This window comes from Scyliorhinus canicula, chromosome 14, assembly GCF_902713615.1.
Source record: "Scyliorhinus canicula chromosome 14, sScyCan1.1, whole genome shotgun sequence".
Classification (NCBI taxonomy): Eukaryota; Metazoa; Chordata; class Chondrichthyes; order Carcharhiniformes; family Scyliorhinidae; genus Scyliorhinus; species Scyliorhinus canicula.
Window position 1 is genome coordinate 8,197,541 of NC_052159.1, and position 16,936 is coordinate 8,214,476.

General features: G+C 49.5%; 1 protein-coding gene across 1 annotated transcript in view; it reads left to right on the top strand.

Moving 5' to 3' along the window:
- map6a (microtubule-associated protein 6a) overlaps positions 1 to 16,024 on the top strand; it is a 64,994-nt gene extending 48,970 nt beyond the window's left edge. The window contains exons 3-4 of the mRNA XM_038818786.1: positions 5,772 to 6,006; positions 15,591 to 16,024. Coding sequence (XP_038674714.1) covers positions 5,772 to 6,006; positions 15,591 to 15,788 — 433 coding nt within the window. The 3' untranslated portion in view covers positions 15,789 to 16,024. The remainder of the gene's footprint in view (positions 1 to 5,771; positions 6,007 to 15,590) is intronic.
- The last annotated feature ends 912 nt before the right edge of the window (positions 16,025 to 16,936 follow it).

Consider the following 16,936-nt stretch of genomic DNA (forward strand, 5'->3'; position numbering starts at 1 on the left):
GGCGCTATATAAATGTAAGTTTATCGTCTGTTTTTCTTTCCTGTTGTAAACTCTCCCTGCCTGATTAATCACCCTGCCCACATTGACCTATTGCTGTCAACTCATTCTGGACCAGTCCCACACACCCTGGGATCTTCGCACCAATGTATCTGGAGCCCAGCATTCAACAGACGGTCTGCCTCCCCATTCCCATAGGAACTGGGCTCCCCATGGAGCTGAACACTGGTGATATTTCTTTAGGCTTTTCCAACAGCATGTAATTATTAGTCAGTGGGAATGTCAATAAGAATAGCAGTCCTGTCATTCTTGCCCAAAAATGCAATTTGAGTGGAATATTTGACATCAGGGAGTTACAAACAGGGCAGTGGACGACATGGGCTGTTGCTGTTCCTGTGATATCGCTGCTGTTCCCCTTCTTGCTCGTGGAGGTCATGCTGTCTTTCCCCAGGCAGATGTGGGCTTGCTTGATGTTTAAAATTTCACACTCAGGTGTATCAGGTCATCACAGAGTGTTGTTGCTGTGATACCTCCTTGGTATGTAGCCATCTGGCCGTTATATCTCCCGCACTATGTACTGGGTACCGCCAGACGCACACTGGAGAACTTTTAATTTTCCATTTCTGCGTCAAGTAACTGCACCTGCCGAGATTCGTGTAGATATAGTTCAGGATTGTCCAGGAGCTTCGTAGATGATTGAAGCCAGGGATAGTCAGCACCAGGTCTATCTTGAGATGTTTGTTTCTCACTTCTCGTGAACTCCATTCGGTTTTTCAAACTTCATCTGAGTTGAAGTCGTATTATCGAATGTTAAGCGTGTGAGACCCAATAAGACTGGCGTGATTTCAGTGTTGAGGGCTGTTTTTTGAGGTATGATTGGATGGGACAATGTGTCTCCCTCGATTTACTGGGATTTCTGAAGGGCAGCAACATCACGGTGAATAGATGGAGGGGGGGGGGGGGGGGCGATGCAAAACAACAACGATTATTTCCAAGGAGACGTCAGTTACATTGATCAGGTACTTTGCTGCTTCCGGGTTCGTAAACATTTCCTGATGACAACACTGACTGCTGGAGCGTCTCTCTGCTCCTCAAGTGATCCACGTGTTTATGAATGATCCGTCCCTCCATGTCCACTCAGAATGAAAGGGGTCCGGTCTTGGGGACAATAATTCCCGGGATCCAACTCGATCCACTACCAAAGTTTCTCACGTATACGGCTTCATTTACCATCAATGATCGTGCTGTATTGTGTGAATCATGGTTTGCTTTCTAATTATTTTGTTTGGCTTCTACATCCCTGGCAAATTTGGAAACACGTTGCTCAGTCTTATTCTAAGACGGTATTTCATTTGCAGTTCGACTGGTGGAACTCCCGTTGTTGCCCTTGGAGTGGTACAATAGCTAAGGAGGAATCGTGTGATTTTGGTCTCCAAGGTTCCTCCTGATAGTTTCATTAGGCCAGACTTGAATTAGACAGGATGTCTCAGCAGGTCCATTTGATGCTGCGTGGTAAGGCGTGGTTCTCATGTGTTTAATACTGTTGAGAGCAGTGAAGCTTTGAAACTCAGCACTTGTGAATATGGTTCCATTGTCGGGTACCATGACTTCCATGAGTTGAAAAGTATTGCACTAATCTTTCGATGGAGCATGCGATGGAGGTGACTTCACCTCAATAATGTCCATCCATTTAGAGTGTGTATCACCACGAGCAACAACATTGTGCCCAGGAATGGACCAACATAATCGATATGGATTTGTACCCATGGCCGGGCAGGCTATTCCCCAGGATGCAGTGGGGCGGGTGCAGGCAACCGTTGTTGTAGTTGACACTGTTGACAATGTATCAATACCTGGGGCGTGATTCTCCGACCCCCCTGCCGGGTCAGAGTATCACCGGGGAGGCCGGCGTGAATCCTGCCCTGCCGCTCCGATGCCAGCTGCCGATTTCTCCGGCGCCGGTTATTGGCGGGGGCGGGGATCGTGCCGCGCCGGTCGGGGTCCGTTGGTAGTACCCCCCCCCCCCCCCCCCCCCCCCCGGCAATTCTCCGGTCCCCGATGGGCTGAGCAGCCGCCTGCTTTCGGCCAGTCCCGCCAGCGTGAATTACATAAGGTCAGTACCGGCGGCACCTGCCTCTGAGGGCATCCTGCGGAGTCCTCGAGGGGCGCTGGGGGATCCGGCCCTGGGTGGGGCCCTCATGGTGGCCTGGCCTGTGATCGGGACCCACCGATCTGCGGGCGGGCCTGTGCCATGGGGCACTCTTACCCTCCACGCCGGCCTGTGTAAAGCTCCGCCATGGCCGGCGCGGAGATGAAACCCCCTGCACATGCGTAGGAATCAAGCCAGCGGTTCTGGGAATACGTTGGCACTCCGACGCGTGCGTCAACTCGCGCCAGCCAGTGGAGGCCCTTTGGCGTCGGTTGGTGTGGCGCCAATCACTCCAGCGCCGGCCTAGCCCCCGAAGGTGCGGAGAATTTCGCACCTTCCGGGCAGCCCGACGCCGGAGTGGTTCGCGCCACTCTTTGGCGCCGGTACGGCCCGCCCGCCGGATACCGGAGAATCCCGCCCCCGGTTTCTGCACATAACTCCTGACAACACCTTCACCTTTGAGGTACCAGGATGAGCGCTGAGTAATTCAGTTCAGCTCTCTGCCTGGTACAGGAACAATTATTCTTGCTCCCCAGCGTATGATACCATCTGGCCAACTCAGTTCATTCTTATGGATAAAACATGGTTTCATTTCCTCGGAAACGGGCTCAGTTATCTATCCTGTAAGTGTTTTGCTTCTCACTTTGGACAGAAGTGGATCTCGATTGGTCCAGTTCCTGACCCGTTTCACTGAGACTGGCTAAATATTAATGCCATGATGATTTCTTGTGGTAGTGGAGTACAGCTGATACTTTCTTACAAGTGTAGGTGGCTAAGAGTATCCACACTCACTATGCGTGTCCCGGACCAATACATGAAAGTGTATTCATAGGTGGACAAAGTTAACACCCATTGTTGAATTCTCGCCGAGGTGATTGGCGGGATAGCCTTGTCCTCTTTGAAGAGACTCAAGAGCGATTTGTGCTCAGAAATGACAGTAAAGTGTCTACTATGTATGTACAGATGGAATTTCCTGATGTTAAAGACTAGTTCCTCCTTCTCGATTTGTGAGTGGTCTTTATCAGCCTTTGAGAGGGTTTTCTCTACTTACCCTATCGGCCTTTCTGAGCTGTCGTCCATCACGTGAGGCAACACGGCACCAACATCATATGGAGAGGGGTCGCAGGTCAATATCAGTTCTTTAGATGGGTTGAAGGTTTGAGAAATGCAGTAATTGATTTACTCAGTTGGCAGCTTCCTCCTGGTGAGCATTCCAAGACCAACAATGGTGTTTTTCAGCAGAATATACAAGGGAGCCAATGTCATCAATAAGTTTGGGTTAAAAAATGTTCAAAGTAGTTTGCTGTCCCCAAAACCGATTTTAGTTCATTTGTGTTTGTGGGGACAGGAGCCTCCTTTATCACCTTGACCTTGTTTTCCACGGGGTGTAATCCTTGTGCAGCTACATAGTGACCCAGGTAGGTCACCTCAGTGTCTTGAAAGGTGCATTTCTCTTTCTTGATGTGAACTCCAGCCTCCTTAAATCTCTTTAACACCTCTTCTAAGTTTGCTGAATGCTCGTCCCTGTCAATCCAGTTATAAGGGCATCATCAAAGTACACTACAACCCGCAATAGCCCCTGTAGCAGACTCTCCACTCTCCTTTGGAATATTGCATATGCCAAAGACACACCAAAAGACAAGTATGTGTACTGGAAACAGCCCTGTGTGTGTTTATCACGACATCTCACCAGGAAGTGGCATCTAATTCATGTGACTGGTACACGTAACTCATATACCGCTTTGTGTAAGATTGGCCTCCTGCCAGATTTGCACACAGGTCTTCAATTCTCGGGATTGGATATGTATCCAACTTGGCAGCCTGATTAACTGTTAACTTATAATCGCTGCAAATGCGGATGGTCTTGTCCGGTTTCAAAACAGGAACTATAGGTGCCCATTCCAAGAGCTGAACTGGCTGGATAATGCCTTGTTCTTCCAACCTGTTTAACTCAGTATCCAACCACAAAATGGCCTTCAAGGTCTGGCCTGGTCGAACAATTCTACTGACCCTCTCTTAACACAATCAAGAGCCACTGATGCAAGTTGGAGTCAGGGAGAAGCCTCGACCAAATGAGTCGCTTTGTGCGACCATCATTTAGTTCCATAGTTTTCGGAATAAGGAGAAGATCCTGCAGTGGGCCAAGGAGCACCGCGACACAAAATGGGATAGAAGTCTGATTAGGATCTATCGAGACGTGGGGGCAGAGCTGGCGAAGAAGCTGGAGGCTTTTAACAAGGTGAAGGACACTCTGTACAGGAAGGGCATTCGATTCAGAGTGGTGTACCTGGCTAAGGACTCTTATTTCAATACATCTGAGGAGGTGGGTTACGGATAGAAGGGGGTGGTGGAATATTCTGTTGTTGAAGGCGAAATGGGAGGAGGAGCTGGGACCCATCCTGGGTGAGGATGTGTGGAATGAGGCCCATTGTCGGGCAAATTGCACCTCATCCTGCGCCCGGCTCAGCCTGATCCAACTCAAGGTGGCACACAGAGCTCATCGAACCAAAACTATGACGAGTGGGTTCTTTGATGGGGTGGAGGATGGGTGTGAGCGGTGTTCTTGTGAGCCCGTCAGCCATACCCACATGTTCTGGTCATGACCAAAGATGGTGAGCTTTTGGGTCTTCTTTAGCACCATGTCAGCGGTTTTTCACATCGATCTGCAGCCTTGTCCATTGATGGGCATTTTCAGGCTATCGGACCTATCGGGACTGCGGACAGGGGTGGAGGCAGACACTCTCACACTTGCTTCGCTGATAGTCCTGCTGGGGTGGGGAGTGTCCGCTCCGCGTAGTACCCCGGCCTGGATGGGAGACCTTATGGACTTTTTATACCCGGAAAAGGTCAAGTACACCATGAGGGGGTCGGTGGAGGAGCTCTACCTGAGCCGTTTACCTCATACATCAAAGAGTTAATCACCATCAGCTGTTAGAGGGGTGGGGAAGGGAGGGTTTGGTTGTGGGACCAGGGGGTTATATTGGATGTAGCCTTTGTTTCTTGTTTTTCATTTCCTCGGATCTTTCATGTTATCCACACGACAAACGTAAACGGCGGGATTCCCCGTCGGCTGGATCTTCCGCGCCGTCGGAAGTGCACCCACCAGCGCGGGTTTCTCAACAGCGCGGGAGGGCCATCATGGGGAACGCCATTGGCCGGCTGCCGGGAACAGAGGATTCCCCCTGCCGGCGGGGGTGCGCCACCCCGGAAAACGGGGCTGGCGGGACGGAGAGTCACGGCCAACAGGTTTGAACCATTTTCAGAGTTGTGTCGTAGTTTGGATCGTGTGTGCGATCCATGAAACCTTCAATAAAATGCTATTTTAAAAAAAAGAAAAAATGTCTTCACTCAAAGGGTCGTGAATTAGTGGCGTGCTCTGTCCAGGAGAGCTGTGGAGGCTCAGGCTTCAGCTATGTTCAAGATAAGATCGATGTATTTTTGGGTACTAAGGGGATTAAGGAATATGGGGATTGAGCAGGAAGATGGAGGTTCAGCCGGGATCTTGTTGAATGGCAGAGCAGATTCGATGGGCTGAATGGTCTTCCTCCAACTCCTATTTCTCAATGTTCTCATATTCTTTCCTCGATTTCAACTGTGGCCGATGACTGTGTGTCTGTTCCCACAGAAACGAGTTCAGGCCCTGGACAGCAGATGTCAAATCGACAAAGGTTGTGAAAGCAAAGCAGCTGTACCACCCACCAGAGACTAAGGTTGCCCACGAAACCAGTTACAACACCACCTTCAGGGGGCAGTTTAGCAAGCGGGCAGAAATCATCAGACCAGGGACAGCGGACACCAAGGTCCCTGAGCGCAGGAAAATGCGTAGCCTCTACAGCGAAAGCTATAAGGAACCTGCCAAGGTAAGACACAGATCCCGTCACCTTGCCTCACTCTTCCAATGTTATCACCAGCCTGAGGGGAGACAGTGGCATTGGAGTAGTGTCGCCGATAGTAACCCAGAGGCCGAGGCTAATGACATGGGTTCAAATCCCACCGTGGCAACTGGTGAAATTTAAATTCAATTAATAAAATCTGGAATTCGCAAGAATTTACATTGCAGAAGGAGGCCATTCGGCCCATCAAGTCTGCACCGGCCCTTGGAAAGAGCATCCTACCTAAGCCCACACCTCCACTCTATCCCCACACTTCCACCCTATCCCTGTAAACCCACCTTTCCTTACCTTACCTTTTATTTGAACACTAAGGGCAAGTTAGCATAGTGAATCCACCTACCCCTGCACATCTTTGGACTGTGGGAGGAAACCGGAGCACCCGGAGGAAACCCACGCCGACACGAGGAGAACGTGCAGACTCCGCACAGACAGTGACCCAAGCTGGGAATCGAACCTGGGACCCTGGCGCTGTGAAGCCACAGTGCTAACCACTGTGCTACCGTGCTGCCCGCACATACCATTGAAAGCTCGTCTCAGTAACGGTGATCGTGAAACCATCACTGATTGTTGTAAAAACCCATCTGGTTCACTCATGTTCTTTAGGGAAGGAAATCTGCTGTCCTTACTTGGTCTGGTCTACATGAAATGAAATGAAAATCGCTTATTGTCACGAGTAGACTTCAATGAAGTTACTGTGAAAAGCCCCTAGTCACCACATTCCGGCGCCTGTCCGGGGAGGCTGATACGGGAATTGAACCGTGCTGCTGGCCTGCTTGGTCTGCTTTAAAAGCCAGCAATTTAGGGGCTGTTTAGCACACTGGGCTAAATCACTGGCTTTGAAAGCAGGCCAGCAGCACGGTTCGATTCCCGTACCAGCCTCCCCAAACAGGTGCCGGAATGTGCAACTGGGGGCTTTTCACAGTAACTTCATTGAAGTCTACTCGTGACAATAAGCGATTTTCATTTCATTTCATGTGGTTGACGGTAACTGTCCTCTGAAATGGCTGAGCGAGACACTCAGTTTAAGGGTATTTAGGGATTGTCAGCCAATGCTGGCTTTCCCAGCGATGGCCAATTTAAGATGATCAATCGAGCTCACAATGTGGTGAGCACCTGAGTGACCTGGTTCCAATTTCCAGATTGAACCACTTGGTTTCTGTCTGTCCCCGCTCCCGCCTTTCTTAATGTATTCTTCTGTGGAGTCCAATCGCACCCTTAGTTTGAACTACATAGATACATAGAAGATAGGAGCAGGTGAAGGCCTTTTGGCCCTTCGAGCCTGCTCTGCCATTCATCACGATCATGGCTGATCATCTAACTTAATAGCCTGATCCTGATTTCTCCCCATAGCCTTTGATCCCATTCTCCCCAAGTGCTAGATCCAGCCGCCTCTTGAATATATTCAATGTTTTAGCATCAACTACTTCCTGTGGTAATTAATTCCACAGGCTTGCCACTATTTGGGGCCTCACGGTAGCATGGTGGTTAGCATCAATGCTTCACAGCTCCAGGGTCCCAAGTTCGATTCCCGGCTGGGTCACTGTCTGTGTGGAGTCTGCACGTCCTCCCCGTGTGTGCGTGGGTTTCCTCCGGGTGCTCCGGTTTCCTCCCACAGTCCAAAGATGTGCGGGTTAGGTGGATTGGCCATGCTAAATTGCCCGTAGTGTAAGGTTAATGGGGGGGGGGGTTGTTGGGTTACGGGTAACGTGGGTTTAAGTAGGGTGATCATTGCTCGGCACAACATCGAGGGCCGAAGGGCCTGTTCTGTGCTGTACTGTTCTATTCTATTCTATTCTATTATTCTATTTGGGTGAAGAAATGTCTCCTCATCTCTGTCCGAAATGGTTTATCCTGAACCCTCAGACTGTGACCCCTGGGAACATCTTCCCTCCATCTACCCTGTCCAGTCCTGTTATAATTTTCTAAGTCTCTATGAGATCCCCCCTCATCCTTCTGAACTCCAGCGAGATCAATCCCAACCTAGTCAATTTCTCTCATATGACAGTCCTGCCATCCCTGGAATCAGTCTGGTAAATCTTCACTGCACTCCCTCGAGAGCAAGAACATCCTTCCTCAGAGAAGGAGACCAAAACCGCACACAATATTCTAGGTGGGGCCTCTCCAAGGCCCTGTATAATTGCAGCAACACATCCCTGCTCCTGTACTCGACTCCTCTCGCAACGAAGGCCAACATACCATTCGCCTTCTTTACTGCCTGCTGCACCTGCATGCTTACCTTCAGCGACTGGTTCACAAGGACACCCAGGTCCCGCTGCACACTCCCCTCTCCCAATTTACAACTGTTCAGGTAGTAATCTGCCTTCCTGTTTTTGCTTCCAGTGAATAAACTCACATTTATCCAAATTATACTGCATCTGCCATTGATTTGCCCACTCGCCCAACCTGTCCAGATCATGCTGTAGGATCCCTGCATCCTCATCACAATTCACCCTCCCACCTAACTTGGTATCATTTGCAATCTTTGGAGATGTTACATTTTGTTCCCTCATCCAAATCATTAATATATATTGTGAATAGCTGGGGTCCCAGCACCGATCCATGTTGCACCGCACTAGTTACTGCCTGCCAATTTGAAAAGGACCCATTAATCCCCACTCTTTGTTTCCTCTCTGCCAATCAGTTTTCTATCCACCTCAATACCCTTCCCCCAATCCCATGCGCTTTAATTTTGCACAATAATCTCTTATGCGGGACTTTGTCAAACGCCTCAGAAAGTCCAAATATACCACATCGACTGGCTCCCCCTTGTCAACTGTACTAGTTACATCTTCAAAGAATTCCAACAGATTTGTCAAACATGATTTCCCCTTCATTAATCCATGCTGACTCTGACTGATCCTGCCACTGCTTTGCTGCGCAGCACGGTAGCATAGTGGTTACCACTGTCGCTTCACAGCGCCAGGGTCCCAGGTTCGATTCCTGGCATGTGTCGCTGTCTGTGTGGAGTCTGAACTTTCTCCCTGTGTCTGCGTGGGTTTCCTCTGGGTGCTCCGGTTTCCTCCCACGAGCCCCGAAAGACGTGCTGTTAGGTGACATTCTGAATTCTCCCTCCGTGTACCCGAACAGGCGCCAGAATGTGGCAACTAGGGCATTTCACAGTAAGTTTTGCAGTGTTAATGTAAGCCTACTTGTAACAATAAATATTATTATTATTATAAATGATCCGCTATAAAGTCCGTGATAATAGATACAAGACTTTTCCCCACTACCGATGCCAGGCTGACTGGTCTATAATTCCCCTAATTTTCTCTGTACCTCCCTTTTTGAAAATTGCAGTGACATTAGCTACCCTCCAAACTGCAGGGACTGTTTCAGAGTCTATAGAATCCCTGAAGATGACCACCAATGCATCTATTTCCAGAGCCACCTTCTTAAATTCTCTGGGATGCAGATTATCAGGCCCTGGGGATTTATTCACTTTCAATCCCATCAATTTTCCCAGCACCATTTCTCAACTAATATTGATCTCCCTCGGTTCTTCCCTCTCACTAAACCTTTCATTCTCCAGCTCTGCTGAATCACGCCCCGAGTATAATTTTGAGCAGGTTTGACGGGGTGTTTCCCTGCCAATTCTTTGGGTGAGATCAGACCTGGATTCACCCACACGTGGTCAATTTTTGGGGGTTTGGGGAATTTCCCACCTGTCAATCCCTCACCTTTGACTTCCCCCCTTTCAGCCCCCCAACCTTCATGATGCCCCTTCATACCCCCTTCAAACCCCTACGCTTCATCTTGCACCCGCCCACCCCCGTTCAGCTCCCTTTCATGGGCACGGCCCCCTTGGGATCCGCCCCATGGCACTAATGGCTCATTTAAATATGATTATCTGGAATCACTCCCAGTGAGGGCATGACCCAGATAGCGCCGGGTGCCATGGGTTGGGTAACTCGCACACGGCTCAGTGCCCAGCGCGAAGCCCGTTTTGGGCTTCTCTCGTGATACTCCTGGTATAACCGTATCGGTGTCGGGTACAATGCGGTGGAAAACACATGGCCATAGACACACACATATAGACACACACACATATATACAGACACACACACACACACACACGCTTATATATAAATAAGTTGACAAGGGGGAGCCAGTCGATGTGGTATATTTGGACTTTCAGAAGGCGTTTGACAAAGTCCCGCATAAGAGATTATTGTGCAATATTAAAGCTCATGGGATTGGGGGAAGTGTATTGACGTGGATAGAAAACTGGTTGGCAGAGAGGAAACAAAGAGTAGGAATTAATGGCTCCTTTTCAAATTTGCAGGCAGTAACTGCAACAGGCAGGATCGGTGCTGAGACCCCAGCTATTCACAATATATATTAATGATTTGGATGCGGGAACAAAATGTAGCATCTCAAAGTTTGCAGATGCAAACTTTATTCACTTTGGAAGCAAAAACAGGAAGGCAGATTACTACCTGAATGATTGTAAACTGGGAGAAGGACCTGGTGTGTCCTTATGCACCAGTCGCTGAAGGTAAGCATGCAGGTGCAGCAGGCGGTAAAGAAGGCGAATGGTATGTTGGCCTTCATTGCGAGAGGTTTCGAGTACAGGAGCAGGGATGTGTTGTTGCAATTGATGTGGAGAAGCCGGTTGGACTGGGGTGAGCACAGTAAGAAGTCTTACAACACCAGGTTAACGTCTAACATTTCACCTGAGGAAGGAGCAGTGCTCCGAAAGCTAGTGTTTGAAACAAACATGTTGGACTTTAACCTGGTGTTGTAAGACTTACTGTTGAAATTATACAGGGTCTTGGTGGGGTCATACCTGGAGTATTGTGCGCAGTTTTGGTCTCCTTTTCTGAGGAAGGATGTTCTTGCTCTGGAGGGAGTGCAGCGAAGGTTTACCAGACTGATTCCAGGGATGGCAGGACTGTTGTATGAGGAGAGATTGACTGGGTTAGGATTGTTCTTGCTGGAGTTCAGGAGAATGAGGGGACTCGCATAGAGACTTAGAAAATTCTAACAGAACTAAACAGGGTAGATGCAGGGAAGATGTTACCAATGATGGGTGTGTCCAGAACCAGGGGTCACAGTCTGAGGATTCAGGGTAAACCATTTCGGACAGAGTTGAGGAGACATTTCTTCACCCAAAGAGTGGTGAGCCTGTGGAATTCATTACCACAGGAAGTAGTTGATGCTAAAACATTGAATATGTTCAAGAGCTGGCTGGATATAGCACTTGGGGAGAATGGGATCAAAGGCTATGGGGAGAAAGGAGGATTAGGCTGTTGAGTTGGATGATCAGCCATGATCGTGATAAATGGCAGAGCAGGCTCGAAGGGCCAAAAGGCCTCCTCCTGCTCCTATCTTCTATGTATCTATGCATCTATGTATATATAAATGTACATACACATATAGACACACACACATATACACACATCTCTACACACACATATATATATTCACACATGCACATATACACACATATAGACATACACACATATAGACACAGACACATATAGACACACACATATATCTACAGACACACAGACATACATAAATGCAAATACACATATAGACACACATATATATACTCACACACACACCTCTACACACATATACATTTAAACACTCATATGTACACACATATCGTCACACACACACACACATATAGGCATACACACATATATGCAAACATATCGACATAGGGGCTGGTTTAGCACAGTGGGCTAAACAGCTGGCTTGTAATGCAGAACAAGGCAGCAGCGCGGGTTCAATTCCCGCACCAGCCTCCCCGAACAGGCGCCGGAATGTGGCGACTAGGGGCTTTTCACAGTAACTTCATTGAAGTCTACTTGTGACAATAAGAAATTATTATTACACACACATGCCACACACAAATAAACACACATATATTTACACATATACACACATACTCACTCAGATGCACACACAGATACACACAGACACAGAGTCACAGGGACTCACACACTCACACAGGCCCTCAGAGGCACTTGCATACTCACACACACTCACATACACACTCACACACTAACTCTCACAGACACACCCAGACTCATCCAGACACTCACGCATACACACAATCATACAAACTCTCACTGACACATCCAGACTCACACAGACACACACACACACTCACACAGACTTACACAGACCCCCACAAACACACACACATTCTGAAGCAGGCAGAAATTCCTCTCACACAATGGCGTAACATAGAAACATAGACATAGAAACATTGAAAATCAGAATGGGAAGAGGCCATTCAGCCTTCTGAGCCTGCTCCACCATTCATTATGATAATGGCTGATCCCTCCCTCAACACCGCACTCCTGCTCTTCCCAAACACCTTAACATCTTTTACAGTCCAGAAATCTATCTATTTCCTTCTTAAATATATTCATTGATTTGCCTCTACAACCTTCTGCGGTGGAGAATTCCACAGGTTCACCTCTCTCTGGGTGAAGAAATTTCTCCTAACTGGCTGACCCCATATTCTGAGGCTGTGACCCCTTATCCTAGACTCCCCCCAGCCAGAGGAAACAGCGTACCTACACCCAGTCTGCACAGCCCTGTCAGAATTTCCTACCTTTTAATGAGATTCCCCTCTCATTCTTTTAATTTCTTACTTTTTTTACAGAAATTCAGAATACTCAATTCATTTTTCCAATTAAGGGGCAATTTATCAAGGCCAATCCACCTAGCCTGCACATCTTTGGGCAGTGGGGGCGAATCCCACGCAAACACGGGGAGAATGTGCAAACTCCACACGGACAGTGACCCAGAGCCGGGATCGAACCTGGGACCTCAGCGCCGTGAGGCAGCAGTGCTAATCACTGCGCCACCGTGCTGCCCCCTCATTATTTTAATTTCAGAAATTTACATTACAACTCAAACTTTTCAAGAAACAAGAGATCTTCTCCTTCGAGCAGAGATGGTTAAAGGGAGATTTAATAAAGGTGTTTAAAGTTATGTGGGATTTTGATCAGTTAGATCAAGATAAACCACCTTCAGTGACTGGAGGTTTGGCAACTGGAGTTCACAGATTGAAGGTAATGGGTGAAGTAACCAGTGATGAGGTGAAAAATAAATGATTTTACTTAAAATTGATAAGGTGCCAGGAGCAGATGGGGTGCATCCAAGGATACTGAGAACAGTGAGAGTGGAGGTTTCTGAGGCACAGGAAGATTATCTTCCAGCCCCCCTTAGACACAGAGGTTGGGACTGCTTTCTTTGGTGAAAGGAGAGGACACTTGGGACATTGATTCCATGCCCTCCTCCCGTACCATGATGTGCCCAGCGTCGATCCAGGCGCACAGCCAGCATCGCGGCAGAGGCCCAAATCGGGCTTCACGCTGAGCGCAAAACCCCGCGTGAGTCACACGACCCGCACTGGGCATGATCCAGGTAATGTTAATTAGGTGAGTCATGAGGCTCATTTAAATATTCAAGGGCTCGTTGAGGCGGCATTCCCCTGGTGCCCGAGAGTCACCGGCCGCGCAAGCGAGGCCTCATTCGGGCACCGATTAGTACTGGTCTCCACAAGCAGGTGTGATGGCCACACCGGGGGTCTCGGAGGCCACTAGAACTCCCCGCCTGGTTGGGGACAGGGCAGGGCAATACCCTGTTGGCACTGCCAGGGTGTCATGTGCAGGGCCAAGGGTTGGGGCCTAAGGGAGATATGCCAATGAAAGTGGGGGTGAAGGATGGTATAAAGGGGCTTCATAAATATTTGGGGAGTGAAGGGGAGGTTCCTGAGGTAGGGGGGCCTCAGAGGCGAGGGCCCATAGCAGGTGTGCTCACTTGCTGATTCTGCTATACAACGGCACTTTGCCCTTTCTTTTATTCTCAGGGTGTTTCGCTCCTCCGAGGCTGAACTTTAGTAATTTCCTGCTGGCGAGCCCAGGGGAAAGGCTCCTCGCGGGTCAGGACACCATTTTGTCTGGCGGCCTTGATCTCCCCCGCACTCCGTTTTGACCCACCCTTACACCCCCCTCCACCTGGTAATGCCAACCTGGCACCCTGACACCCTGGCACTCGGGCATCCTGTCACTCTGGTTGTGGCCCTGACAGCCTGGCAGTGTTACGGGCACCTTCCAGGGTTGCATTGCCAGGGTGCCAGGCTGCCAGTGCCAAGATGCCCTCCTGCCGGAGGGAGTGCTAGGGTGTCACCCTGGCACTGTCCCTGACCGCCCGGGGCCTCCAATGTCTTAAGAGACACCCCCGCTGCCCCAGGTGCCTTTACGACTGGTCCACGTTTGTGGAAACCAGTTCTAAACGGTGCCCTGGCACGGTGTCCCAGGCCCGGGCAATGTAGCATGGCCAATCCACCTGCACATCTTTGGACTTTGGGAGGAAACCCAGGCAGACACGAGGAGAATGTACAAACTCCAAACAGTCACCCAAGGCCGGAATCAAACCCAGGTCCCTGGTGCTGTGAGGCTGCAGTGCTAACCACTGTGCCACTGTGCCATCCCTGTGGGTGGCCCATGCCCCTGATGCAAATAGGGCAGCGCCAAATGACATTACCACCCCTCCCCCCCCCCCCCCCCCCCACCCATCCCCACACCCCACTTCCCTCCCACTGTTTTTCATCCCTGACACAAAAATAAATGACCTGCCCACTCCCACCCACTTGCCCACACCAACTGTATTATAGACTTCGGCAGGGTGGTATCCTGGGCAATAGACGTACCAACAAGCCTCATTGACTTATATTCATTTTAATATGGTGGGCAGGATGCCCACTGCAGCCCTTGTCCTCCTGGCATATTACGGGGGGAGCTGGAGGCTGGGGAGGGGTGGGGGAGGCACCCATCAAGCAATGTGTTTTATGTGCATCCCTGCCAAAAACATGCCTGGGGGGGAGGGGGGGGGGGCGTTGGGGAAGTGAAGCGGGTGGGGAGGGGGGGGGGGGGGGGTGCCATAAAACCAACCCAGTGACTTCAAAGGATGTCTATGAAATTATTAAGTTATTTACTTCAATGGTTTCAAAAACACATAAGGATAAATAATTAAAAGGAAAAGTTGGCAGGACTTAGGGGGAAGTGAGGAAGAAGATGATTGGTTTCACTGGGCAGCACGGTAGCATTGTGGATAGCACAATCGCTTCACAGCTCCAGGGTCCCTGGTTCGATTCCGGCTTGGGTCACTGTCTGTGTGGAGTCTGCACATCCTCCCTGTGTGTGCGTGGGTTTCCTCCGGGTGCTCCGGTTTCCTCCCACAGTCCAAAGATGTGCAGGTTAGGTGGATTGGCCATGAGAAATTGCCCTTAGTGTCCAAAATTGCCCTTAGTGTTGGGTGGGGTTACTGGGTTATGGGGATAGGGTGGCGGTGTTGACCTTGGGTAGGGTGCTCTTTCCAAGAGCCGGTGCAGACTCGATGGGCTGAATGGCCTCCTTCTGCACTGTAAATTCTATGTAAAAAGATGGCCTAGTTGGATATATCCTTCAAAGAGCCAGCAGATGCAGGATGGGTAGAATGGCCTCCTCTTGTGTTGTATGATTGTAACTTCAGTTGCACATGGCATGTGCGAGTAACTCGATCTTCGTTTGCTTCTTCCCCTCCAGCCAGGTAAGCCAAGCGTCCAGAGCACGAAACCAAAAAAACCATCAAGCCATAAAGCACCCAAAAAAGTCAAAGAGAAACAAATCACATCTGGGCGGGCCGTGAAGAAAAAGATGGTGGACAACACCCCGGCCCCCAAGCCAGAGGAAGGAGCGAAGAGCCAGGAGATGAACAACAAATTAGCCGAGGCGAAAGAGTAAAGTCACCACACTTCTGACACTGGGGCCACGGGAAACCAATCAGATTCTTCCTCATCAGTCAGGTGCTGCAAGGGTCTGAGGCCATTCCTTAATCAGCTCAGCAGCCCTTCCGACCTAGAGGGGCTGATCCGTAACTCTACTCCCTTCACCTCTTACTTAGGAACCCTCACCTCGCCCCAATAATCAAACACAGCTTAGACTGAATCCTGTATCGACACATCCACGTCACACTGACGGACTGATGACTACCATCCCCGTCACAGCGGGAAGAAACGCAGCAGCAACAATTGGCTCCCACTCACTTTGACAAGCTACAGAAACTTTCTGAACTGTGGCTTCACTTTATTGATCTCCTGTCATGGGTCCAGCTATAAAACACCGAAGCCCGTGTCCTTATGGCCTATTGAAATGATCATTTAGATTCGACGCATAAACCTAAACATCTCAATTAGACCCCACTTGTTAACTCACTCCCCGTTAGCTGTTATTCTTTATATAAACTATTCGCACTCCTTGAATAGATTCCAACCTGCGAGTCAGTCCTGATTTTCATTATACTCCATGTTCCCTGTTCTGCATTCTGAAGGTTAGCCACTTCACGGCCGAGACCAGGAGGTCTGATCTGCCAGCGTTTATCAGAATGGGATAAGGGCCTCATTCAAACCCCCCCCCCCCCCCCCCCCCCCCCCCCCCGATAGCCTTAACCCCACTCCTCACTCTATCCCTAGTACGTGTCTGCCTGGTCACTGAACAAGGGGCAACACGAGATAAGCCAGAATCCCGTGCATGTTCATACACGTGCACACAAACATGCATATATACACACGAGCACACACAAGCACGTGTGTGCGCGCACACCCACACACACACACACACAATCATTTATGCCCAAGCTTGTGTGTGTGCGTACCTACACATGACACAGACACATGCGGACATACGTACACTAACGTGAGTGTGTAAGCATATGTTCACACGGACACTTTTATCGCACGCATCTCTACTTCAGCAACACTCCCAGTAACTACAGCAATGAAGGAATGTGTCATACATTCTTCATGGTGGTTTCTCAAGCTGATGGGAAGTTTCTTTTTGATGTCCACGTGGCCCAGACCCGGTCATGAACACACCGATAGTTTTCCGTTGAT